The sequence below is a fragment of the Emydura macquarii genome, unplaced genomic scaffold, assembly GCF_026122565.2.
Source record: "Emydura macquarii macquarii isolate MOO-44397 ecotype Brisbane River unplaced genomic scaffold, CSIRO-AGI_Emac_v2 contig_2452, whole genome shotgun sequence".
Lineage (NCBI taxonomy): Eukaryota > Metazoa > Chordata > Testudines > Chelidae > Emydura > Emydura macquarii.
In genome coordinates this window covers 3,727,037-3,754,895 of record NW_027132589.1, presented here as the reverse complement: position 1 = coordinate 3,754,895, position 27,859 = coordinate 3,727,037, and the positions used below count along the sequence as shown (strand labels likewise).

Genomic DNA, 27,859 nt, shown 5'->3' with positions numbered 1-27,859 from the left:
CCTAGGTTCACACTCTAACAAACTGAGCCTGTCCAAGCTTGTCAGCTTGAACTCAAATCAACGCTTCCTGAATGACATTTCCTGCATTTGAGGCTTATGATAAACAGTGAAGCAAAAACTGTGTCATTAAGGTGCCAGCTGCTAGATCCCTTCAGACGTGGGACTAGATGGTTCACTGAGTTGGTAATGGAACATGGAGCCTTTCACGTCTAGGTCAGTAGTGGCCATAAGTTATTACCAACATGTAGCTGTTCTGTGGCCTACAGAATGTGAAATGATTTGATGCTGTCAGTCCAGTTCCTAGTAGATAGATGTCCACATCATAAAACTGGCATTAATTGATACTTGCCAGCAGTCCCAGCAGAGAAGAAAAGACAGATTGACTTCTGAAGTAGTACCTATGGTTGAGGACTGAGGCATGCTGTTGCAGAAATATGGAAAACGTGCAGCAACATCGATGCTTGATCAGGGGCTAAACAGTGGACAAAGGGCCTGGATCATCCCTTAGTTACTCCAGTTTTACACAGCTGTAACTTCACTAAAATCCTGTGAATAGGGACCGCGTTTCTGTCAGTTCATCATCTTTCATAAACACAAAAATCACTTTAAAAAGGTGGATGAAAATATCACTGTTTTCAAGTAAGAATCTGTACCATGATCTTACTGAAGTTGAATTTAGCCTGTGTGCGTGCATACACATGCTAGCAAGCTGAGGTTAGAACATCAAAAAAACGGAGTGGGGACAAATCACGAGTGGGAGAAGTGTGGCATGAGTTCCATAACAGCACTTCTGACAGCTCTCTTTCTTTCTTTTTTTTTAAATAGCATCAGACACTGAAAGCCTGATTCTGATATTTTTATCGCCGCGAGTAGAACTTCACTCTGCAAGTAGTCTCACTGAAATAGGTGTTTATAAGGGTAGCAGAATCAGGCCCTGAAAGTGGAAGGGAAGCAAAGTCTCCATTTACTTTAATGAACAGATTTGTTGCTGCCTCATGCGCCTAGCACATGAGACAGAATGAACCTGCAGTGCTGTGCATGTACCAGGTATAATATGCTATCTTTGCTGTACAGATACCAGAGGAATATTATGCCCCTGCATTCCATAAGTCTGCAGCAGTGGAGATAAGTTCTACCTAGTGTCATAAGCCTGAATATCTCTTCATTCCATGTATTATTTTAAGCTAATGGATTTGTCTACTTGGTTTTCCCCAATCTAGCACATTCTAGTTATTAACTTTAACTAAAGATAAAGAACAGAAATTCAATCTCTTATTTCTCTTCCCTTTCTACTCTCAATTCAGGTATGTACAGATGTGGCCCTGCTTCAGTTCAAGCCGTTAAACATGGTCACGTCTGCTTCCAGTTTGATGCTCCTTTTGTTTTTGCAGAGGTATGTACCTGAAAAAATCATGTTTTGAGTGCTTTAAATGGGACAGTAAGTAGGTCTCTAGGTGTAATATATGAACTGCAGTGTTATTTTCCATACAACCCATGCAAAATAAAAATCCTGGAATTAAATTTAGATTAGTACATTTGATATGACACGTGTGAATTATAAAATTCTCCAATCGCTGCTTGCCAGAGTAGTAAGCAGAAGAAGCTTCTCCAGTTGAAATGAAACCACAGTCACCATAGCAGCAGAGAAAGTTGCTCTCTGCTTTCCAAAACACAATCTGCGGTAGCCACTGCCTCTCATTAAGGACTGTAGCAGTAGGCAGGCTCCCCGGCATGCTCTGAAGATCTGGGTGCTATTGTAAGCTCTTTGGGCCATGGATGTATCTTCCTATATGTGTTGACAGCACCTAGCATATTGTAGGGCTCTACTAGAATGCAAACTAATTGTTTTCTGGCTGGCCCCTCAACTCAAGACAGTACCTTTATAGGCATCATGGAGACCATACTTGCGGCCAATATTTCTCAATCTTCAGAACTGTGTTATTAAATAGCTATTGATTATTTAAAAGGATACAGTGGGCCAGATCCTCGTCAGGTGAAAATTGGCTCCAATGACCAGACATTGAACTATGCTGATTTACACTAGCTGAAGATTTGGCCCCCCAGCTGTATTAATAAATCTACATGACAAGTGTATTTGATGACCAGTTTAAAGTATTACCAAATTATCATTCACATAAGCCCTTTTTGGAAGTGTTTTGGGCCCCAAGTCAGCCAGGTGTTTAAGCATGTGCCTAATTTTAAACATGTATTGAGAGCAGTGGGACTGGATGATTATGTGTCATTGAGTCAAGGGGAAGACATATTGGTTTTAAACCCAACAGATGACTTAATGCTTTGTTGTTTAATTTTATAGGTTAATAGTGATATTGTTTACTCAAAAGCAAAGAAAGATGGGACCAGAGTGATTGAAAACATTGACAAGACCTATATTGGGAAATTAATCCTGACCAAGGAAATTGGTAGTGATCAAGCCAAGGACATTACTGAGCAGTACAAATTCCAGGAAGGTAACTTACTGCATAAGGCAAAATGGAGTGTTGTATATACTTACGTAGATTTTTCTTAAACAGATTTCACATCGTTGATATGTAAACCTCTAGCAAGGTGGGTTCTCACACAACTTTCTCCAAGTGCTGTGAAATACTTTGTGCATCATAATTCCACCTCAAACACCTTACAGATCCTTCTGTAAGAACATGTGCTTAGCCTGGCACTTAAAAACACCTTGAACAGGAGTTGTTATATCTGAAAACAGAGGGTAATTATTGATTAACTTATTTAATTCAAAAGGAATTCATGCTTTTGATACAGTAGGTGAGACATTGTGGCAAAGACTGTTCATATTCTGTTCTCAGATACCTTAAACATGAAGGCCAGACATTCAGTTGGTATAAACTGGCATGACTCCCTGATGTCAATGAAAATGAACTGATTTATGCCACCTGGATCTGGCCTGGGTCATTAAGCCCAATCCATTCAGAGAGAGTGAGGATCTCCTTATGCTTAACCCTACCACATGAAGTTTCACCACTCTGAAGTATTCACTTCAATAAAGTCATTTCAGATCATGTCTGTTCTAATTTGTAATAATAATTCCATAAATTTCTCCCAGATGTAAATGTATGGTGTTGGTTCAGGGTACCTACTGTCAGTTGCCAAAGACAAAGGTGGTTCCTTAATTTATTCCCTACACTGAATACAGACCATCCTCCCAGTTGAGGACTATCATCTGAAGCACATTTGTGTGTGTACTGAAAAACCAGAGTCAAAACAGTTAGTAAAAATATTTGTTCCACGAAGAATTTTAATCACATTTTCCAAAAATGTTGTGTACACTCTAGCATAGGCTAAAATGGTTTGCTGGGCCGTCTGTCCTGCTTACTGTTACCAAGAGGTTAGGGTCTAAACAGGACTCAGGAAGTGCAATGTTTTGTGAAATGTCTTTTTGTTGGAGAGGAGAAAGGCATGTTGCATACCAGCTGTTCAGCTCTGATATGTTCCCGCAGTCTCTGCCACATTCCTGTTAATTTGTGACATGACACAGACCACATAAATGTGATGTAAATTAGATAGTCTTCAGGACAGGGACTGTGTCTTCCTGTGTGTTTATACAGTGGCTAGCACAGTGGGGTTCTGATCCTGATTGCAACTATTACAAGACAAATAATAATTTCCCTTTTAACAGAGTACTAGCAAAAGTACACATTGACGCTTCATGAATTATTTGTGCAGATGACCTCATGATACCCAGCTGTACTCATATGCAACCCAAGTGACAGTCCTTCAGTCTGATTTCCATTGCCCACAGTTAAAAAATAAATCCATATAAAAACACCCCATTAATATGGACAATGTGTTTGTCTGAAAGGCAAGATTTTACAAGATGTTTTTCATCATCCACTACAGAAGTGTGACCGGGTAGTGTGCCCCTTAAGAGTAGTGGTGCCTAGGGTTATGCCCACCCCAGGTCACATGATCATCACTTTTTTTTTTTTAAATGAAAAAAGGACAAGTGTCACACAGCCCTACCACCCTGAGACTAATGTTTCCAGTGCTAGAAATTAAATCCACAAGGCGGTGATACCTGTCTAGAATCAGATGTACTCAAAAGTAGGTAATGTTCTTCTCTCCTCTCTACTAGTTGATTTTAGCAGCACTTTCCCATTCATTTGTGATATTAGGAAAGTAGAGAAGGAGAAAAATAACATTTTAATCCAAAATAAGATGTTTTACCCAGGACTGCATAGTTTGGATTATGAAGTTTTTGCTTTCTAAGTCCTACTGGTCAATTGAGTTTAGGCTGATTATGAACCACAGTAATTAGTATCTGATTATTGCTTCAAGTATTTACTAATTGTACTTTGCTATTCACACAGTGTGACTGGGCACCTCAGTCACAGGGCAGCATTTCTGCTCCATGACTGAATGATTCCTAAATCCACAAGCTATCAGGATGGCACCACGAACATGTCAACACAAATACTCAAGCAAATCCTTATCTGCATGAATATTTGGAACATCCTGTCTTCTTGTATACAAAAAAATTCACAAAAAACAAATACGGCAACTATTACTGAATTGAATGTGCTGTTTTTATGCAAAACGTTGGAAGTGATTTTTTTTTTGGTTCGATTTTTTACAGTATTTGTCAGTCTCTGACTGGTACCCGAGTTGGAAGTCTCAACAAAGGGGCCAAGAACTGAATGGATGTGGAGACTGAACTATTCTCTTACTCATAAATTTGGTCTCTTTAGTACAGATCTGAGGCGCACTGACTGGTCAGTTTGGTGGGGAAGCATGCACTTCCCCTGCCACTGCTCAAATTGTCCTCTACCTAGCTCCAGATCTCCAGAAATCTAAGAGCCAGATCCTAATATCATTAAGGTTAAGGGGAGTCTTTTCATTGACCATTGAGCTTTAGATTTGGCCCATGTACTGGTAATTTTCATAAGCACTGAAATTTAAAAGGAGAAATGATTTCAAAATATATGTAAAAGATTTTTTTTAGGTGTTTGTTACTGATATATGGAAAATGCCAATCTGGACCCTGGATAAGGGGTATCATTATGAACCTGGTAATTAGGTTCTGTTGTTCCAATTTTTTTTAATATAATTTCCATCCCACCCTAGGCACAGAAGAAGAGAGACTGGCCCTTGAAACGGCTCTGATGTATGGCGTTAAAAAGGAGGCTTCCCAGGATACTGTGCAGCAGTTAGGGACTGATGTCGACATGGACTTTCAAGTGGAAAATGCAACACTTGGCAGTGATTTCAAAGTCATCGTAACTTTCAGAAACAACAGCCGCAACCGTTACGCTGCGACGGCCTATCTGTCTGGCAATATTGTGTTTTATACGGGAGTCACGAAGAACGAATTCAAGAGCCATACTTTTGATGTGACACTGGAACCCTTGGCATGTAAGATGGGGAAAACTTTTTAAAGCCTGTGCTTTCTGTTAGCTTTCTTATCTGCGTGTACTGACATCTGTGAAACTCTCTCCAGAGCCAGGTCCAAATCACGTAGCTGGGGACAGGGTCCTGGAATGGGAGTCAGGAAACCTGGGACCATCCCTTATGTATGAAATAGGGATGCTAATGCTTGTCCACATTTAAAAAGTACTTTGAGTTCTACAGCTTAAAAGTGCTGAATTATTTAATAATTGATAAGTATTGCTATTATTTAATGAGAGAGAGAGGGAGAATGTGTGCAGGTGTTAAGCTGTAAAATGTCGTGTTCACATCTTTGACCATCTTGTAATCTGTGAGAAAGGAAGGGGAAAACTCTGGTTCGCTAGGTGGAGGCTACAGTGACAAAATAAAGGCAAAATCCTGCCTTTATCTGAGAGCGCCCCGCAAGGCAGGGGAGCAGAGTAGGACCAGGTGCATATCTGGCACAAAAACCATCCTGCTGTCAGAGCGCAGGATGGTTCAGGACAGGCTGTTCGAATGCAGTCTTAGGTGAGTGTTTATGGTAATCTAAAAAGGAACAGCATACATCCCTGGCTAGTGTGTGCTGCCGACCATGGCGTATGCACTAGCCAGCTGAAGACACTCTCCCTGGCTCAGATACCAGGCACCCTTTGGGACGTGCTGTGATGATGATACTCTCTTTTTAGCCCTCTCTCCAAATGGTTAGTTAGGGAGAGATCCTGCCCTGCTGTTTGCATAGGATAAAAAATTCCCTATAATCTATTCCACATGGCTTATGGCAGGATTTTGCCCGAAGATTATAAATTTACATTTGCAGCTTGTAAATGTCCACAAAGAAGTAGTCTACTTAGTGAAAAATTAGCGATGGACCCTAACCAAAACTCTAGCTCCCATCTCGTACGAGGAGCCAATAGCTATTTGTTGATTGTTTCTAACTCATCTGATTCATTTGTGGCTACTCAGTAACTGTTAATGTACTTTCTCTGTGCTGCATCGAGTTGTTCCAACCCATTTTATTGTAATATGCAATTTTTAAGTGCGTTGGATCAATTATTAAATGTTGTTTGTAAAATCATGTAAAAATTTAAAAAAAAAAAAAGCAACTGGGCTAGCTATTAAAACAAATCAATTTCAACTCGCTGGACTTAACTCTCATGCTCAATCCCATTGCACCCCTATAACTGAGAGAAGAATTTAGCCATAATTTAGGTGTTCAGTACAGATATGCAAATATCTCAGCACTCCATCTGTTTTCCAAGCTAAATTCCATAGGTTGGATTCAGCCCTTTGCTGAGGTTCCATGCAAGGCACTGTGACTCCATTTAACATAGAGTTTAAACGATACAGTGGAGCTGGTTTGAATCCTCTGCACCAAGATACATTTAATGGAATAAGTTTACAGCCACAGTGCTCATTTTTGCTAAACTGTGGACATGGTACATAAAACTGCTATGAAATGTTTTCATAAATTCCAAACTCTAGCGACAGATGATGAGTGAATATAGACTGGGCCTCCATCTAGAATAAACTAGCATACCAGGGGGAATTGCCTTAACGTATTTTGAGGCATCTGAGCAGAAGTAGTGGGTTTAGTGACATAGCAAGAAGTAAGACAGTGAGAGAGAGTACGTGTATATTGAAGGTAATAGAATATCACTAGATGATCACGATGTGTCAAAGGCGTACTTTCTAGACTACGCTGTTGAAAGGATCAAAATAAGTTTTCAAGCAGAAACTGGGTGCGTGATTTTTAGAATAATGATTAAAGGAATTGTGTGGGCTGAAAACATCTTGGAGGATTTGAATAGCTTAAACCTGCCAGTGCCTTCAAAGGTGCTATCACTTCCACTCAGTTATATTTAGCTTTTTCTAGTTTTTTGAAAGGATGCTAGGCAGCTCAGTTGTGTGTCTCCCTTGGTTTTCCCAGGCACAGTAAGTTGTGCTGGCAGTTTACCAGCACATCCACTATAGAAATGAGATTCTATTTATCTTTTTCCTTCAGTGATTAAATTTAATCTGAATTGTTTCTCTTTTTTCCGTTGTAAAATAAATTTCACTTATAGTGCAACAAATATTTTTTGCACAGATGAAAAATGTCTAGCCTTGGCTACAATTAAATATTTGAGATATGATGGTCTTTACAGGAGATGGGACCACATCAAGTAAATTCAAAGGTGGCCTGGTGAATCCAGGTCAGGTGGTCACCATGGGAATACCTTTGAACCCAAATCCAGGACTCCTTTTGATGTAGGTGGATCAAAAGAATGAAAAGAGGTGAATGTTATTTACCCAGTTTAAATTCAATTTCATGGGTGTTTGTACAGTGCCTAGCAAACTAGGGGCTTAGTCTATCATGACTGAGGTGCTTAGGTACTACGATAATACAAATGAATAATAATTGGGTGGGAAACCTTGGTACTTTTACTAATGATGGAAAAACTAGACTAGAATTTGCTCAGGCAAGGAATCAAGATCTATATTGTGGCTGATCGCCTTGATGAATTATGTGGGCTTCTGCATGTTGAATTCAAACACCATTGCTGGATGGGAAATTGCTGTTCAGTTCAGTTAAAATCAATGATTCCCTGCATCTCAACGTTCCAGCCAAGGGAGTTGTTCCTTTCAATAATTATCATCCAGGACCAGAGTGAAAGCTCTCAGGGGAGAGCGGTAGTGCTGAGAGAATCCCATTGCAGTGCACTGCATGTAGTATTGATGCAGGTATAAAGCTGGCATCAGCAATCAGCCCTGCATTGAGGAGTAGGAAGCCTTGCTAGTAGCATTGTCCAGATTCACATGGCCAATTGGTTGCTGTTACAGCCTGCATAGATACCCCTCAAAAACAAGGGGTATGGGAATGAAGTAAAGAAGTAAACATTTAAAGGGAGAGTCTCTAAGGGCATCTCAGCACCTCACTCCTATCGAAAACCCATGGGAATTATTTAGTTCTATTATTACTTCTTGTTTATATTATGGTAGTGCCCATGAGCCCTGATCAAGGATCAAAGCTCCATTAGGCTGGGCTCTGGACAGACATGTAACAAAGAAGATAGTCCCTGCCCTAGAGAACTTAGTCTTAAATGACAGGTGGTGCACAAGGGGAGGACAAAAGAGACAGAGGGGAAGAGGTGACACAATGAAAGTTTTAGCAGAAAATGAGGCATTGCAGCTTTCATCTGACCACTTAACTCCCATTTGTGCCTTTGACAATCTCTTCAGTGGGGGAAAAGCTGTAGTGTGTCTGCAGGGCATCAGCAGGGCTGAAAGTAATAACTGATCTGGACAAAGTGGAAAGAGTCCAGTGAAGGGCAACAACAATGATTAGGGAGCTGGAGCACACAAGTTAAATGAAGAGAGGCTGAGAAAACGAGGCTTGTTTGTCTGCAGAAGAGAAGAGTGAGGGGGGATTTGATAGTAGCCTTCAACTATCTGAAGGACGTTCCAGGGAGGATGGAGCTAGGCTGTTCTCAAGGGTGGCAGATGATAGAACAAGGCACAATGGTCTCAAGTTGCAGTGGGGGAGGTCTAGGTTGGACATTAGGAAAAACTTTTTCACTAGGAGTGTGGTGAAGCACTGGAATTGGTTACCTAGGGAGGTGATGGAATCTCCATCCTTAAAGGTTTTAAGGCTTGGCTTGACAAAGTCCTAGCTGGGATGGTTTAGTTGGGGTTGATCCTGCTTTGAGCAGGGGGTTGGACTAGATGATCTCCTGAGGTCCCTTCCATCCCTAATCTTCTACAATTTCAAGCCTCAGTTTTATTTTGTGTGTGTGTCTTTTCTCCCATCAGCTAAAATTTCTGAGATCTTAATCAAATCGAGTGAGTACATGAGTCAGCTGCTGGAACAGGCCTCTTTGCATTTCTTCGTCACAGCCCGTCTCAATGAAACGAAAAAGATTCTGGCCAAGCAGAAGACCTCTGTACTGCAAATCCCCAAACTGCACATCAAGGTCAGTTACAGGAATTCAACAAAGGAAACTAGCAACTATCTTGAGTTCAGGATGCATTCTGCATCACTACACACTTTACTATGTATATCTGTGGATTGGGCCAGCGCTTAGGTGGCTAACCTGGGGGTCTTTCTTCAAACAAATTTGAAAGCTAATATATGTTGTAAACAACTTAAATAAGTAAAGTTGATAGCACCACCTATAGTTAGGTTGCCTGACACTTCCTATTAGGACCCTGTTTTCAGTAGCTTAGAACTTTGCTAAATTTTAATGTTTTGGCTGAAATTTTCCATATTGTGGGTATGCCTGAAGCACAATATATATTTTAAAGTCTCAGCAAAAATGAGGTATATGTGTTTTGCAGATGTTACAAGTATTCTTATAACTGTTTAATTGAGAAGGTCTAGCACCTGCGTGCTTTGGAGAAGGACTTGAAATTTGATAGGGGCATCACCTTGGTATCAGGATGTTCCTTTTGTCATCCCCAGGAAAATTCATCCAAGAAGGCCAAGTTATGAGCCTTTGAAAAATCTGTTTGCACATGCTCAGACAGACGTGTTAGTTGGCAGCTAATTCTCCAGAAACTCCATCTGCATTGTGTGCGCTCCAGCAAGGGGCTTCAGGGAGTGAGCAGGTCTTCTCCTGGTCTTCCCTTGCTTGGGAAGGAGGAGCAGAGAATAAGGAACTGGTATAGGCACAGGGAGGACAGGTCTATGTAACTATCCTTCCAAATGTGAATAGATACAGAACAATCTTCCTAAGCCTGAACACAGACTAAAGCAATAGCTATGAACTGCCCCTTGTCATCTGGGAGGACCAGCTCTGAAATGTAATAAAGGTAGTTCAAATGGCAGCATTGTTTAAGAATGTGTAATCATTGTTATATCAATTTGAAACAGCAGACAAGCTGCAAAAAAAAAAAAAAAAAAAAAAAAGGTGAGAAAGTAGAACAGATAGTGTAGACTCAAAACACTGAGAAATTTGCAGAAAAACTCATTTTTAATTGTACAGCAGGTCCTTCTGTGGTTCTGTTATCCTTACTAGCATACATGTTATGAAGTCTTCCTGGACAGATTGTAGGTGAAGCTTGGCTCTATCTTTCTTTTCCCCCCTCAGCATATTTCTGTCTCTGAATACTGCAAAGTTCACTGGAGGAAAACCCACATTTAAACCAGTGAAAAATTTGCCTGGTCACTGTATCCTGGCAATTTGATGCAATAACCAAATGCACTGCTACCTCCTTACAGTGAATGGCCAGCTGTATCTAGATATTTTAACAAGCTTTGATTTGTAAGGAGGTGAGCTTCAAGAAAAGAAACATGATTCCAAATGTTATTTTTATAGTCTTCTCTATGTATTACCAAATCCAAGAAACTTTACTTTGCTTCTTTTGCAAAAACCATCTGTACCAGCTCACACATTTTGTTAAGTGTATTTAACAATAGAGACTTTCTATTCCAGGATTTTAAAATTTTCTGCTTATTATCTACATCCTTCCCTTGTTTTGTAGGTTCCTGGAGAGAAGGTAGTTGATAAGGAAATGTCTGTAATAGTAGAATTCACCAATCCGCTGAATCAAAAGCTTGTGAATGTCTTGGTACGTCTCGATGGACCTGGCCTACTGAGGCCAATCACAAAAATGTTCAGGTATGGAAGAATGTGAAAAAAATGGAAAGTTCATTCCCTTCTCCCATATGGGATTCTGCCCAAAAGTAACTATCCCTATTGATCTACGTTCTGTAATTCAAGCATATGCTTCTTATTCTAAGAATTTGTGTTGGATGGAGGGGGAGGGACAGATGGAAAAAGGTTAGTCTGCAGGTTGCTAGAGGGTTTTGGTAGTTGGAAAGGGATTTTAGAGACAGTGGCGGTGTGGGTAATTGCCAGCTCTATTACGCTTTTATTTGTATTGTGGTAACACCTAGAGACCCCTGCCTACATCTCTGAGTTGAATCCGATCTCTGCCTCATCTGCATATTGCCCACTACTCAAGGTTTGTGGTGAAACTACAAACAAGACTTGCTTTTTTTTTTTTTTTTTTTTTGGGGGGGGGGGGGTGTTCCTAAAAGCAGTCCCCTCCCCCCCCCCCCCCCCCCCGGGACTCCGAACAAGCCTTTAAAGGCTCTTTAGACACCTACAAGTTCAGATAGGTGCAAACAGGGATTTTCAAAAGCATCTGAATCTAAATACCTTTTAAAAATCTGCCCCTATGGTTTCTGCTGCTGAAACAGCAGGGCATTGATGGGATCACGGTGTTGAACATGGGAGTAAACAACTCCACCCCTACAGCATCACTAAATCGATTCACCCTGAAATGCAGAATGACCTCAAGTCTACAACCAGGAATGCCCTGCCACTGTTGTTGGCCAATCTTTTGTTTTGTTCAGAGAGAATCTTATCCCTGGCACAGTTGCTCCCAGACTTCACGGCTAAATTTTCCAGAACACTTTACATTTGAGTGTGATGTGGTGTGTGTGCAAACAGTAGAGCTGTGTGTGCATAAAAGATTTTTGGATGCCAGTCTTATTTGCATGCACAAGTTCTGCTGTTGGCATGCAATATTTTGCACTCAAATTTAGAAACTGGATTGAGGCCCTGGTTCCTTTGAAAAATTGGCCCTAATTCAGCAGTAGCATAAATGACAGCGTATTTGCACATCAGAGATCTGATTCTGATCACACTTGGACCAATCTAAAAAATGATCATGCTCAGACCCTGGATTTGAGTTGGGTAGAAAATAGGTGTTAAAGGGTATTCCACTGCTCTGCCAGTGTGTAACATGCACCACGATATAGATTATGGCTGACTTCAGCTCAAGGTCTTCCACAGGGGCTAGCCCAGTTTTGAAAATGGCCCCAATTAGTGGGGAATCATGGCAGACCACTCCTTGTTGCGGCAGCCCTTCTTATTCTAAAAAGGTTTTGCTGACTGCTCCCACCTTCAAGAAAGTGAGAGTTGTCAGCTGCATTCAGAGGAAGGGAATTATCAGGAAACATGATTAATCAAGCCACAAGTTTTCTTCAAGCCACAACTTTTTCCCCGCCTTTAAGGTGACTTCCCATTTTTAAATAAATCCCAGGACATGATTGGCTTTGTCATTGTGAGATTTGATTTTAACTTTTCCTTGGATGGATAAAGGCTGGGGGTTACACACATGCACCCAGGGGACAAACCATGGGTAGTTGTAGTTTATTTAAATAATAATCCCTTTTAACTCTATGTATTCAAGGTGACAAATGGCTGCAGTGTGTTGATGACTCCAGACATTATATTTGCCTGGGAGTGAATTTGGTGATGAATAATTAGGACTTTTGATTTCATTTGCAAAAAAAACATTAAAATTAGTTGGTTTTCAGGGTGTTGGTTGTTTATTTTCTTTTTTGCATCTCTGTCCATCACTGGACCACCGCACATTGGAGGTGTTCCCTTCAGTCTCTTGTAATTAGTTATTGCTGGGGGTGTTTTTTGAGGCAGATGAGAATGTAGAGATGTCTATAAGTGCTCTTGTATTTTTGCAGTACTGACTTATGTTTATGGCTTGAGTACATTGATAAGATAGGCAATGTGGTTCACTGGAGAGGGCACTGGGCTCAGTGTCTTGTCTCTGCCCTTTGACTTGGGCAAGTCACATAGGGCTATATATGGACACTTAGCCATCGGTCCTGGGTAGGGAAAGGACATGATTTATGCAAAGGCCTTTGACAGTTACAGGCCCTGCATTTGCAGGTGTTGCCTGTGTATGTCTCATAGCTAGCAACTAGTAATAATTGCATTATTAAAATTATTTAGAACCAGACCACATTCAGATTTTCATTCAGGTCAGTTTATCCTTTCCCACAATTCCAAGCTTGAATTGAAGGTGATGGAGACTAGGAAGGATGATTTATTGCATAGGACAGGAGATTGGGATTCTAGTCCCAATTTAGGCACAGCCTCTTTGTGGTCCTTGGACAAGTCATTTAATCTACTCTGGGCCCTAGTCCCCCATCTGTACAATGGGGATAACAGCACTTCCTTACCTCACAGGACTGTTGCGAGTATAAATACATTAATGACTGCAAGACAGTCAGTTGCAGTGGGGACGAGGGTCATGTAAGTACCTCGCTAGAATAAACATACTTACCAGCTAGAGGCCTGATCCAAAGCACTTTAAGTCAATAGGAGTCTTTCCATTTATTTCACTGTGCCTGATCAGAGAGGTACAGTGTGTCTAGAATGGCAAATTTAGGGTTGTAAAAATCTCTGAATTCCATTTATACTAGGATCTTGCATACAACAAGCACTGCATAAGAAGGAAAGTTTATAATGTCAGTACATCGGGCCAGAACCTCAGCTGGTGTAGCTCCATTGACTTCAGTGGACTTAAGGGTAATAAGATTGAGTCACTTTTGAAAATAAGTCCCATTGAAAGTCGATGAAACCTAGGCACTTGAAACTTGAACCTGATCAGCTGAGGATCTGGCCCATGTCTGAGAATGTATTACAAAAAACAACAAACAGTTTTGCCCCCTAAAGGATCACGTAATGCCTTCAGTGCTTTCCATACTGGAGCTTTTCCCCACACACTGAACTAATGACATTTGAGCTGGCACTGTCATCTAATGTAATTCACCGTTCTGCCATCTTGAGTGTGTATTTGGTGAAGAATGTCACTTCTAGAAGAAGGAGAGGTTGCACATACTTCATTAGGAACAAAAAGAAAAAAAAAAGCAATTTGTTAAGAGCAGTTTGCATATGTTCTCTTCAAACCAGTATGCTTTGGTTTTTGCAGGGTGCATGCATTAAAGCTGCTCCTAAGTATTTTTTGTGCTGAGCCTGGGATTTACTCAGGCAATCCCCATCCCAACCCTGGCTCTCCCCTGCCTTGAACCTAGTGTAGTCAGTTACAACTGCGCAGAGTAAAATGCTACCAGATCCGACTTCTGGTTTGCTACTGGGATTGTAAGTAAGAGCACTTTGCACTCATTCTATTCAGATGTTTACATAGCAGAGAATCAGGCCTCACCTCACTACAGCCTCACAATCCAGAAGTGTGCCGTTCATAATCTTCTTTCTTAATGCTAGAGAAAACAATACTCATGTTTATAAATACCTAGCTCATGTCCCACATCCTCCACTGGTTCCATTAAGCAGGCTGCATTCCCTTAAACACAGTCAGTCAATACCAATTATCAAAATCTGTACGCAGAAGAGGGAGAAGGTTGTGAAACTGCCTAGAAAACACAAAAACCCAATGCAAGTGGCTGTCTGTGTGACTTAAACCTTAGCATAAAACTGAAAAAACATCCAGACCTGTATGGAGTGCGGTTTGTTTATACTATAAGCCATCAGGAACCGTACATAATGGAACAGTGCAACTGCTAACAGCAGGATTCATAAGAACAGCAGACAAGGAAGCGATCTTTAAAGTGGCCAGTGACAAGATGCTCTCTGATTACAGCTGTGTGACCTGGCAGAGGGTTTCAGTTCCCCATCACCACTTCTCCTGCTGGACATTTCTGATTAAGGAATTGCCTGAACAACGTACATGAATTTGCTTTCAGTGTATGAGCTGGAACCTACAGCTAAGCTTCCCAGGGCCTCACAGGATCAGAGGGGAAGGGGAGAAACTACATAACTAGACAGATTCCACTTATTTTATGGCAGCACAACCCACATTAGGATGCTAGGCTGAATATGCACTTCTTGAGCCACATGAGAGACCAGGTGAAATCCTGGCCCCATTAAAGTCAATGGCAAGACTTCCATTGATTTCAATTGGGGCAGGTTTCACCCTAATAACTTATTACAGGAAGCAGAGCTGAAAGAATAAGGTTATGCTACAGCTCAGAATTTTGAACGAGATTTCATGGAAACACTGAATAATGGGTCAAATTCTCTGCTGTTGCAGTTAGTGTAGCTACCTTGTCTTCAATGAGGTTTTGCCCATTTACACCAGCAGAGAATTTGATGCATTTAAGGTAAGGGTACTGGTGGCCCCCATCCCTATGGGATATACAGGGACTATGGGTTTAAATTTAAAAAAAGGGGGAAATGTAAATTGAATAGCTGGAAGACCTTCCTGCCAATGACATCTAGTTGACTGAGAAACAGTCTCCCAAGGGAAGTGTGGGAAGCCCCATTATTTTGGGGAAATTTTAGAAGTGGATTGGCAAAAACCCTAGAAAATGTATTGTAAGAACAATTCTGCAATGGTGAGGGAATGGGAGTAGATGATCTATTGGACTCTCAACTGCTACAATGGTAGGTGCAGTATGAAAAGTCTAGATTGATGGTTTCTAACATCTCTGGTTCTGTATCAGGTGGAGAAATCTCATCCTGACAATCTGCCGACATATGTATAACTTTGCTTTATAACTGCAGGGAAATTCCAAAGAATTCTACCTTGACATGGGAAGAAAAATGCATTCCAAGACGAGCTGGGGTTCGAAAGCTAATTGCAAGCCTGAGTTGTGATGCCCTGCGACATGTCTATGGCGAGCTGGACCTGGAGATTGAAAGAAAGGCTCTTGTGTGAACAAGATTTTTTTCCCTTCATTCTTTCATTGATCAGTGTTTATAAGGAAAAAAAAATGAAATGTTTTCAGCTTGCCTTGTCCTAGCTCTGACTAAGTTCACGTGTCAATGAAGCAAAGTAACAGAAAACATCAGGGAGGGTTGGGAATGCATTTATCGTGTTGGGAGTGCTCTACATTAAGATAAGGCAACTTCAGACCATGTTACTCTTGTAGTTCACATGAATTTATACCCCTTTGCATTGGTACTGAGGGGGAGACGGTTCCATTCTCCAAAGCACTCTGAATGTTAATTTTAATTCGGGCTTGATTGTTCATTGAACCAAAAAAAAAATGTTGTAAATTCTTATGGTAAATTACCCAGGCTACAATAAAAACATGGTTTTTGTAACTTAAGGGGTTGCTTTATCTTGTAGCATTAAAGTTTTCAAATTCACAGAGCAGCTTACTTTGTTGGACGCATTTAATCAGGATTTGGTACCTGCAGGATGCTCCCACGACTCTGCTCCCAGTTGGCACTCTGCTTTGCCCTCCCATACATACACACACTATCTTCTTGCTTTGTCTCTACCCACTTGGTCTGCTGCTAGTGCACTGTCCCCCTCATTTGCCCCGAGACTACCATAGCTTGCCCAGGGATCACTGCACCAAGCGCCCCATTCTTTAGTCATAACCTTTCACTTGTGCACCAAGACTTCTCTCGCCATACCTACCTTCTCTCTTTCCCCACACTTAGTAGGGGCCTCATTATCCTTCCACGTGTGTGTAGAAGACAGCCAGTGCCAATAGAAGATGTTCCATGCCCCTTTATGGAGTTCAGGCTCTACAGACCCCGGAAAGTGGGTAAATAGGGATAGGAAGGTGTGGACGGGCAGCAGGCTGGGAGTATGGATTCTTGCCCTCCCAAACCCACAAAGGAAGCCAGTGCAAATTAATACATCCCCTCGGTGCTGTGGAACCTCTCCCTTTAGGGATGGTTAAAGAGATAGTTGTGATCAGAGCAGGAGCAGCATTGTTCATTAGCAAACAGGAGCCAGAGGGGCTGGCATGGTAGATACCCCTTACTTTCAGGAGAGCTCTCATAGAGGATCAGCATAGATCTCCGAGCATTCACAGGGTAAGAGGATGGAATCATAGCTTCTTCCAGGGGTAGGGTATAGCCACATCCCCTGAGAGAAGGGTGAGGTGGAAACTTCAGACTGAATTTCAGTGTCCTCCTTTTTCAACTTATTGCTGCACAAGGAAGAATTGAACACCAGGCTTTTCTTGTGCAAGATTGATCCTACCCTTAGCTGTTCCTGACATTCTTTCTAGTTCTTCTAGTTCTGTTCTTCTTGCACCATCTCTACTCAGCAGAAAGGGAAGTACTTCCTGGTGCATTCCATGCTACTGTGTGGCTCTCAGTGATGTTGATGTGGCTTATGCAGGCGACTTGGCGAGAAAGCACAGCCAAACAGACTGACACTGACCCATACTAAGTTTCAGCTAAATTCAGAAACCAGCTTTTCCTGGGGGGGGGGGTTGAATTTTACTCCTACAGACATTTCTTCTGCAGCCCCACAACATACACTCTCTGTCTGTATCGTGCATGCCTATTGAAATACTTCACAGCATTTTATTCTTTATAAAGCAAGTGTGTGGGTGGGAGGGAGCAGGATGGGTCTCCGCTTATTCTGCACCTGCAGTAACACCTTAGCTTGCCAAGCTGCAGAGATTTACTATATGTAAAAGGACATGGCCCATGTTAACAAACTGCATGTGTGGGATACTTAATCATTTGACAGGAGATGAGAGGGGAAGCAGGTGCAAACCTCCCATCTATTAAATAATCTAGCTTTACTGTGCTGTTTATAGGTGATATTTTATGGTCTGCTCCACAAGAGAAAGATGTTTTGCCTTAACCTCTTAAGTCTCATGCTCCTCTTCTTTCCACATGATCCCTCTCCTTCCCCCACCCACAGAACCTGTACCCAGGTAAAGGTAATTTCTTTAGGACAAGTAAGCCTAGGAATTCTCTCAACAGCTGACCATGGAGGGGAAAGTTGGCTTGCTCATTTGTTAGAATGTATGGGACAAACATTCAAACAGAGGCACATAAGTTATGCTCTCACAATTTGTATGTATACTTCATACTGCAGATTTGGGTGTGGGATAGAAAGCTAAGTTCCCCTTGCATGCCTACATGGGCACTCTTACATTGTATGTACCTGAAGAGTACCTGTTTGCATTGAAGCCTGGGTGCTAACATGTGCTCGCTCACACCTGTTTTGCCAGCACAGCTTAGGTTCTCTCATTTGAAAAATTTGTCCTTACATGTCCGAAGGCTCTCAAGGAGTCCTCTGTGTTTAACAGTTAATAGCATGCTGAAAATGCATTATGGCAAATTATGTTAAGTGATCATATACTCCTTCTTAAACTCTAGTATCTAATAAAAAAATCCACATTTTGCTACTGAGTAGAAATCTGCTTTCTTCGGTGCATTTTTAATAACTAGAATCTAATAGAAATTTAAAATAAAGCTAGTCTGATTACGCAGTAGAGCTCATAGCATCTATTTTCTAATCTCGAACTGTCATGTCCTACAATATAGTATACTACTTACAGCATCTGGTAAGGAAAAAGGCTAGGAAAGCTAAAGCCTGCTTAAGAAATCTCTCTGATGCCAGGAAGAAAGCCCTTTCCATGTTTAAAAATTTTTCCCAAGAGCCAGTGGGACTATTAAAGCAGGGAGCAAAGCAGTGGCTATATCAGCTAGCCTAATGTCTTTATCCAGAAAAGAAGTTCACATTTTCAGCACAGCTCAGAGTGATGTCAGAAAGACTCCATGGACTTCCATGGAGTCAGAAAACCCTTAAATGGCCCAATATTCTTCTAATGAAACCTCAAACATCCCAGCTTCTGAAATATGCACTTTTCAGCTAAGTATCTCAAAGCACTTTACAAAAATTGCTACACACTGTCCCTGTGGGCCAGGCAAGTAATATTATACCCAATTTACAGAGCTATAAAGTGAAGCTCAGGGATTAGACTACAGTATAAGGCAGAACCCAGGAACCCTGACTCTTCCTAGTTCACTGCTATCAAGATTATATCCATTGCCTCCCCATTCTCTACCTGCAGAGAGAGCTGCCCACTTAAACTTAAAAGGACACTAAATAAAAAGTGATTAAGAACTTCATTAATTTAAATGTGTTTGACCTGAGTAAGTGTCAGGATTTGGCCTAATTTATACATTTGCTGCTATATGGAATATATAATATATGCGCACACAGCAAATTCCACAAGTAACAAAAGAAATGGGTCCAAACCATAACCTGAGACCCAACACCTCTGAAACTGTGGGGAATTCTGGATCAAAGTTTGAAGTTGCCAGCTGAGGCCGCCTTTCTAATAGGTTGAACTAAAACCCTAGATCCAAACTTCACGGCTCAGGCCAAAAACACATCAACAAAACAAAATCCCTACTCCATTGGGCTCACACTCTAAAGGCTCAAAGGTGCCAAGTACACTTGACAAGTAGCAGACTTTGCAGTTGCCTGCACATTTTAGGAGTTCAGAAAGGTTTGAATGAGGGGAGAGAGAGAAAGAGGGCACACAGTGTCCACATTGAGTGTGGGCATAGTCCATGTGTAGAAGGAGGCATGAATGACATCACAGCTAGAACTGGATGAATGAAAAACAAAGCTTGGGCAAAGTACATGAAGCAGTGCAGTGTGTCAGAAAAATGGGGTCTAGGCTGTAGATATGGTGGAGTTGCTGAATGCTTTATGTGGGAAACTGAGAAGCTTGAATTGAATACACAAGAAAGTGAATCAGTGCTGACTGTTAAGAAGTAGGGGAAAAACATAGCCAGGATGATGGGAAAAAGATTAGCTTAACAGCAGTGTTTTGGACTGACCTAAGGTGAGAGCTGCCAGAGGGAAGGAAGTTATAATTGTTGAATCAGGGACTCAACAAAGCATGTCCAAGATCTTGCAATGGTGATAGAAGGAGAGCACAATCTGCAGATGGTATATAGGAAAAAGCAGCAGCATTTAGCATTCCTGTAAGACTGGCAGAAGTGGCTGCTGCACTTTTTTTCTGTGATGTCACCTTTACTCCAAAAGAGTGGTTTAGGGCCTTCAATTTAAAAAATAAACATGATCATTTTAACAGATGTAAAGTCAGAGTACAACTTTGGTACGTGAACAGCCTTATAGGACAGGGAGAGCCTGCCCTGGTATGGGGATCCATTTACATGGGGGTTTAATTTAGCCATGAGTCAGACTTGAGTAGAAAAAAAAAATGTATTTAGTAACAAGGTTCAGATGATTTTTTTATTTTGCTTTAGGAAAGCCCCCTCCTTGTATGAAAGGGTCAATATCAGGTACAATAAATGTGCACCCTGTATAGAGTCACCAGCTATCAGTTTAAGATTTGAAAAGAGAAAGGCACTTTTGAAAATTTTCCCTTATGTTTAGTTTCAAAAGTGATTTGATTTTTTAGTGAAGACTATTAGTTGCCTAAGTACTTTTGTAACTTCTGAAATTAGGATGTAGGCTCCCAAGTTACTGAGGCATAATTGAAAAGGTTATATTTGAAAATGAGATTTAGGGTAACCTTTTCAGAAGTGCCTAAATTCACCTGTTTGCTGTTATTTAAGTGCATTTTGCTATAGTAATAATTATTATTACAACTAGTGATAACCTATGGTTTGTTATATCCATTCATTAAATCTATCTGTACAGGCACCATGGAAGAATAGTGATATTAAAATAATTATGATAAATATTTTAGATAACTGAAGAATCAGCAGTGTGGAAAACAGCCAGCTTCACCCTTGTGGGTCTCACACTTCTACCCCTTGTAGTAGGCCAGGGAGTCACCAGTTACCCTGTCTCGCCAGGCTGAACAAGCCTTTGTCCTTTCCCCTCTGCATGCCCCCAAGGCCCGGGGGGGGGGGGGGGGGGTTAACCTTACTGTGGCTCCCTCCTGCCAGCTGGGGCCCAGGGTTGTCTCCTTCTCTGCCCCTCTGGTTGCAGAGGGGTACCATCTCCTAGCCAGGGGGTGTCTCCTCCAGCTGCCACAAGCCTTCTAGAAGGCTCCTTCTCCTGTGCTTTCCACCCTCTGGGGAGGAGGGGAAGGAGGGGAGGCAGGGTTTAAGTACACCTGGACTAGCCCTTCATTGGGTCTCTAATTGCCCTGCAATCATCTCTCCTCTGCTTGCAGGAAAAAGGGCTTTTGGCATTCTTGGGCTTATATACTGGCTCTGGTATGCACTTTTGAGGCCCTCTGGCCTGACTTTATCACAGCAGTTTTATGGACTGAATAGTAACCCTGATGAATATTCATTTTTAAATTCTTAGTTCTGTAAACCTATAGATGGAGATTGTCAAAGGCTCAAAAAACAGTTAGGGGCTCCAGGCCCATTTAAAAACAAAACAAAAAACAAAACAAAACAAAAAAACCCCACCAATAGGAGCTGGGTGCACAAGGCCTTGTCCACACACTAAACTTGTGCTGTACTAATATAGTTAAAGCAATAGGCAGCCCCCATATGGGGAGGGGAATAAGTTATATTGGTATAAATGTATCCAAACTAGGAGTGGTACCTAAAGCGACTTTTCAGCACAACCGTATTCTGTTGGAATCTGGAGTTCCATTGAAATTAACCCGCTTCAGGACCTCAGATTCATTTCTCTGGAATTCCATTTCAGCAGGAAAACAGAAAGCAAAGTTCCAGCAAGGTCAGAATGATCTATTTTTACATTTTCTGAACAAAAAACATTTTCATTTTGAAACAACTTTTCACTTCAAATTTTTTTCTTTAGTGTTTTATTACACACACACACACACACACACACACACACACACATTATAGATGACAAAATTTAAAAAGTAAAAAATCACTTTCAAGTGACCTGAAATAGATTTTATTTGGCATGGGGGAATTAACTTTCCTTTGAAATTTTTGGGTTTCTTGCCTATTTGGAACAAAGCCAATCTTAAAATCCTTCACAAAACAGAACTGCCATCCTCCACCCAGCTTCATTATACAGGTATAATTGTTTCCATTAAATAAATAAAATCGCACACCCCTACCCAACCTAGATATAGCAGTGCAAAGTTGTGTGTAGTCCAAGCCAAAGGCTCATTTGTGACTGGAAATTTCCCAAGTAGTTTTAATAAGTTTGGTGGATTTATTTTCCATTTAAAGCAAATAATTTGAGCCAACTCTGAAATTTATAATGTGATGTTGAAAAGTCCACCCATGATCTAAACATTTGAGGTTACAGCCTGACATGAATATATAGTGGGGAATTGAGCACAACACAGAAGCTAGTGCTTTTAAAAATCTGCCATTCCATCAATATAAGCAAGCAATGGCCACAATCGGTGCAGTTATTCTGGGAGAGCAAGGATCTAGTCCTGTAATTTAGCTCCATGCAACCATTGCTGGATTATTTTGGAGGAAAGTGTAAAACCACCATAATGCAAATAATCTTAGCGAGAACTTGAGCTACCACAGAGCACTACATCCTACATAGTCCCTGGGGCTGTCTACACAGCAGGTGGGCAACGTGATCGCTCATTTGGGTAGACAAACACACGCTAGCACACCAGAAGTAACAGTGCGGCTGTGGCAGCACAGGCAGCGGCTCAGATTAGCCGCGTTTGTGAACGCCCTAGGGGTTGGTCTGGGATTGCACTCTGGCAGCTAGCCTGAGCGGAGTTTGGGTGCGTATGTCTACCTGAGGTGGGAATCACACCTCCCAGCTGCTGTGCAGACATACCCTCTAAGGGAAGGGAGCAGGGATCTTCCTGCACCGGGCTGATTATCTTTTGCCAATTAGCCTGGGGAAATCGATAGTTTGTGTGATTTTATCCTGGTTCCCATAACTGCAGCTGTGAAGCTCATTCAGATCAGATGTTTCAGGCCAGCATGCTGGGGTTTATCCAGCTTGCTTTGTGCTGCTCCATTGCCTAGGCTCTGCACTGCCACCTTTTTGGCTCCCAGTGTAGATGGACTGTCGGGCTGTTGCTGGAGGGGGAGGCGGTCAGAGAGGATGGCTAGAGAGCTGAAGTACTCTGGTAAACTCCAGCTGCAGAATGGCTTTTTGGGGCTGTGGCAGCTGGGCATAATTTAGAGTAGCTCTAAATTACACTGGAGGCCGGAACGGCCATCCACCCCGACCCAGGGTTGGAGAAAGGCAAAAAGTGACTTTCCCTCCTCCCAGCCCCCAGGATTATTGAAGAGAGGGGAAGGCACAAAAGTGGCATAATACCCCCTACATGCTCCTTGCCAGGGAACATAAGAGCAGCCATACTGGGTCAGACCAACAGTCCATCTAGTCCAGTATCCTGTTTTCCAACAGTGGCCAATGCCAGCAGCTGTAGAGGGAATGAACAAAACAGGTAATCAAGTGATCCATCCTGTCTCCCAGTCCCAGCTTCTGGCAAATAGCAATCCCTGCCTACCTGGCTAAGAGCCATTGATGGACCTATCCTCCATGAACATATCTAGTTCATTTTTAACCCTATTATAGTCTTGGCCTTCCCAACATCCTCTGGCAAGGAGTTCCACAGATTCACTCTGCATTGTGAAGAAATACTTCCTTTTGTTCGCTTTAAACCTACTGCCTAGTAATTTCATTTGGTGACCCCCCCAGTTATTGTGTTATGAGAAGGAGTAAAAAACACTTCTTGATTTACTTTCTCCATACCAGTCATGATTTTATAGACCCCTATCATTTCCCCCCTTAGTCATCTCTTTTCCAAGCTGAAAAGTCCCAGTCTTATTAATCTCGCCTCATATGGAAGCTTTTTCGTACCCCTAATAATTTGTTACCCTTTTCTGTAACTTTTCCAATTCCAACATATATTTTTGAGCTGGGGCGACTAGATCTGTATGTAATACTCAAGATGTGGGTGTACCATGGGTTTATAAAGAGGGAATACAATATTTTCTCTTATTATCTATCCCTTTCCTAATGATTCCTAACATTGTTAGCTTTTTTGACTGTCGCTGCACATTGAGTGGATATTTTCAGAGAACTATCCACAGTGACACCATGATCTTTCTGGAGTGGTAACAGCTAATTTAGACCCCATCATTTTATATGTATAATTGGGATTATGTTTTCCACTGGGCATAACTTTGTATTTATCAACATTGAATTTCATCTGCCATTTTGTTGCCTAGTCACCCAGTTTTGTAAGATCCTTTTGTAACTCTCCAGTCTGCTTTGGACTTAACTATCCTGAGTAGTTTTGTATCTGCAAATTTTGCCACCTTTCTTTTTTCCAGATCATTTATATTTATGTTGAACAGTACTGGTCCCAGTGCAGACCCAGTGTGCCGAGTATAGACCGAGTGCACCTGTGGATCAAGCCCTCGATGATTACATCTTTTTTGAAGCTTTCTAAGTTGCATGCACCAGTAATATGGGTCTCGCTGAGTTAATGAGAGCCATAGAACAGATGTAATACGGTATGAAAGTGAGATGGCAAAGAGACACTTTTCCATGCTGTACATATTCTACTGCTACCCCCAAGAAACTGAGCATTATTTACTCATCACTAGTTTATAATATTCTCTCATTCTCTTTCCTTCAGAACAAAGTTCTCGATGTTGTCCCTGCATGTCAACAATTCAAAACCATTCAATATTTAGAGTTCCAATAAAGTTACTTGCATTTTATGCTGTTCATTAACACAAAACATTCACTATGTTCAATAGTTCTGGCATTAATTTAATGGAGTGCACAGTAGTGGAAAGCTATATAGATCATTTCAGTATTTGCCACTAAATATGAAACAAACAATACACCAGTCCTCTGCAGAAACAAAAAAAAACTTGGAGAGTGGGTGGGTGGGAACAAAAGCAGCAATTGACAAGTCAGTTACTTTCAGGGTTTTTTTCTTTTGAGTTCTCTATCAAAAATCACCAGCTGACTTCCATTTCCTTCATCCATAGAAACCCAGCTTAGGACTTGATCATGCCTGCCTGACCTGTGCAGGGAAGGAACCTTCCTGGCCCAGTCTTACCCACTCCCACACAAGAAGTGGCTGACCCCCTCCTGCTAAGTCCCATCGCTTCCTCCCCCTTCTCCTAGACCCTGTGGAAGGTGTTTTATGCAGCTGCATCTGCACAGGGCTGAAGGCAGGACTAAGGGCTTGTCTACACTATCACTTTTGTCGGTATAACTTATGTCGCTCAGGGGGGTGACGAACAACATCAATTACACTGGAAGAAGCACTGGTGTGCACAATGCTGTGTCAGCAGAACTTCTCCCACCACCATAACTACTGCTCCTTCTGGAGGTGGTTTTATTATGCCAACTGGAGAGCTCTTCCCATCGGCATAGGGTGGCTGCACCAGCAATCTTACAGCGGCACAGCTGCACCCCTGTAAGCTCTTCCAAGCAAGCCTTCCTGTAAGACTTCCAAGCAGCAGCATCTTCCGTTTGGAACAACTCAAGAAATCCTGTTTCACCCACTTCAGAAAGTGCATCTTTTGGACCATCAAAATGGGGTGAGGCCTTGTTTGGGGCAGACTGATTCGTCTGCCAAGAACTTGCCTCTGGGTTCTCAAAGAAAGCACAAGAGTGCTCTTTCGTTTTAGTTCAGTTTACCTGGACAGGTTTGTCTTGCTGCTGAACGGGCGACAGATTACGTAGCAGGAATGATGGCCAGAAGGAGCCCATCTAATCCTTTTTACAACTGCAAGTGCATTTGCTTCCCCAGCCTTTCAAACAGATCAACTACAAGCTTCTGGTCAGACCCCTTAAGACACAGCTTGAGCTCACCAGAATGGCTGAGTGGCATCAGGCTGGGCTATTTTCCCTATAATGCCATCTATACTCACAGAGGGAGGCAGGGATCTTAAACCTCTGAGTGAAAGCTATGAGGAGACATCTTTTGCCTGCGAAAGCAGGGTTAGTTTTCAATGATTAACAAGACACATATGCACAACAGCACCCAGGTCAATGGATTTTGCTATACAGGTGGCCTCAAATCCAGCTCGAAAACAATACATTTTCTAGGAAACTTTCCACCACAGCTAATTATCCAAAAGGTTTTTTTTCTTAAAAACAGTTTTGAAGGGTCTCTCTTTCACTGCTTCCCTTGATTTTACGTGAGACTTTACTGCAGAACAACTCTATTGGATTGTATTCATGTTGTTGTGATCTGTTTTGCCAATAACTCTTAAGAGCCCAATTCTACCACCACTGCTCATGCTGAGTAGCATATTACTGCATGAGTGATTCAATTGCCTTACTCATTGAATAAGATGCTGCCTGATGTGAGCAAAGTTGCTAGAACCGGGTCCTAAATGATCATTAAGATGTAGTATTTTGGGGGTTTTCATTAAGAATGAACTGATACATCACAGAAAAACCTTGAAAGCCATTTTGCAGTTCATGTCTCTTATTCCATGCTGCCGTGGATATGTGCAAGATGATTGCTCACATACGTATACCTCCTATTCCAAAGTGGGGGGGGGGGGGAAGGGAGGAGGGAGAGGGAGAGTGTGTACTAGTGCATATTATATATAGATATATATAAATAAATAAACAAACAAACAAACACACACACACATTATTAACATTATTCAACCAGATTCATACATATACGGGTGTATTCACTGGAATGTTTTGAGACAAAAAAAGGTAGTTTTTTATATCTATATATCTAGAGCACACAGCTCTCACCTCATCAAGTAGTCTGTACCATTTATGATCTGCAGGACTGATAGCACCACCTATTAAGAGTGCCTGACTCTTCCCATTAGAAGACCCTGTTTTCAGTTTCTTATAGCTTTGCCAAACTAACCATTCGGGCTGAAATTTTACATCCCAGGTGTCTGCCCTATGCAGAATTATTTTGGAATATTTCAGCCAAAATGGTTTAGCCACTTCGAAGAATGCAGCTAGGGAAAAACAAGTTGTTTTACCCATGTTAAAAAAATCCGGTCAGCCTTTTCTTTCAGGAGCTGTAGTGATGCAGGGACTTGAAATCTGGCTGGGCAATGGCCTATGTGTAAAGGATGTGCCTTTTGCTGTTCCCATAAATTTGGGCAAGTTATAAGTCTTTGAAAAATTGCAGTTTGCACATAATCAGTAGAGACTTCATAGATCTTTTAGCAGCTAAACGCCCAGAAGATTCCATCCACATGGCAGAGGCAAGCAGTAGATTGGGACAAAGAGCCTTGACACGGGGATTGAGGGCTAGGGTGGGGAGAGGGACAGTGGGCCTGGAAGCCAGGCAGGGAGGGCAGACTGTGACTGACGGGGCAAGAAGACTGGAACTGAGAATCAGTAGGTTGGGAAAAAGAGTTGAGGCGGGAGGAGAGGCAGATCTGATGGGGAGCCAAGGTGCACAGGAAGAAATGGGACTGGCTGAGCAAAGAGACTGGAACGAGGAGCTGGGGGTAGGGAGAAGACACTGACAGGCTGAGGAGCCCAAGGAGGGTGATAGGGGTTGAGAGTCAGTGGGGATGGGGCTTGGGGATAAGACAACTAGAGGTCAGGGTGTGGAAAAGATAGCTCAGATGAGAAGCCAGGAGAACGGAAATTGGAACTGGCTGGGAAAGGATTCTGAGGACAAAGAGGAAGGATTGAGGGTGAGAACAGAGGATGGCTGGGTAAGGAGATGGGGAATCAGGGGGGAGACTTGGACAGGGAATCCAGGGGGGGGTTCAAGACAATCTTAAATTACATAATCACTTGCTATTCCCCCCTGCCCCGCACAGGATTGACCTACTCTGGGGATGAATTAAGATTGTGTAGTGAAGGATACTGTTGTCTAATGGACCCCAGGTTCATTTGTTGCAGAAACTGAACCGTGTGGAGCAGTGAATGAGGCAGAGGATTGCAGAAGGGGAGGGAGGATGGTCTTGCAGTTAAGTGCTGCCCAGGAGAATTGGACTGTGGTCCTGCCTCTACCACAGCGCTCCTGTGTGATGCTGGCCAAGTCACTTAAACAGATGTTTCATAGATGGCCACCAATTGTGTTTTCCCA

The 27,859-nt window shown here is 42.0% G+C and overlaps 1 protein-coding gene across 1 annotated transcript in view; it reads left to right on the top strand.

The window, feature by feature from the left end:
• Positions 1–18,305, top strand: part of F13A1 (coagulation factor XIII A chain) — a 77,649-nt gene extending 59,344 nt beyond the window's left edge. The window contains exons 10-15 of the mRNA XM_067562628.1: positions 1,305–1,393; positions 2,315–2,468; positions 5,092–5,379; positions 9,181–9,341; positions 10,852–10,988; positions 15,705–18,305. Coding sequence (XP_067418729.1) covers positions 1,305–1,393; positions 2,315–2,468; positions 5,092–5,379; positions 9,181–9,341; positions 10,852–10,988; positions 15,705–15,858 — 983 coding nt within the window. The 3' untranslated portion in view covers positions 15,859–18,305. The remainder of the gene's footprint in view (positions 1–1,304; positions 1,394–2,314; positions 2,469–5,091; positions 5,380–9,180; positions 9,342–10,851; positions 10,989–15,704) is intronic.
• The last annotated feature ends 9,554 nt before the right edge of the window (positions 18,306–27,859 follow it).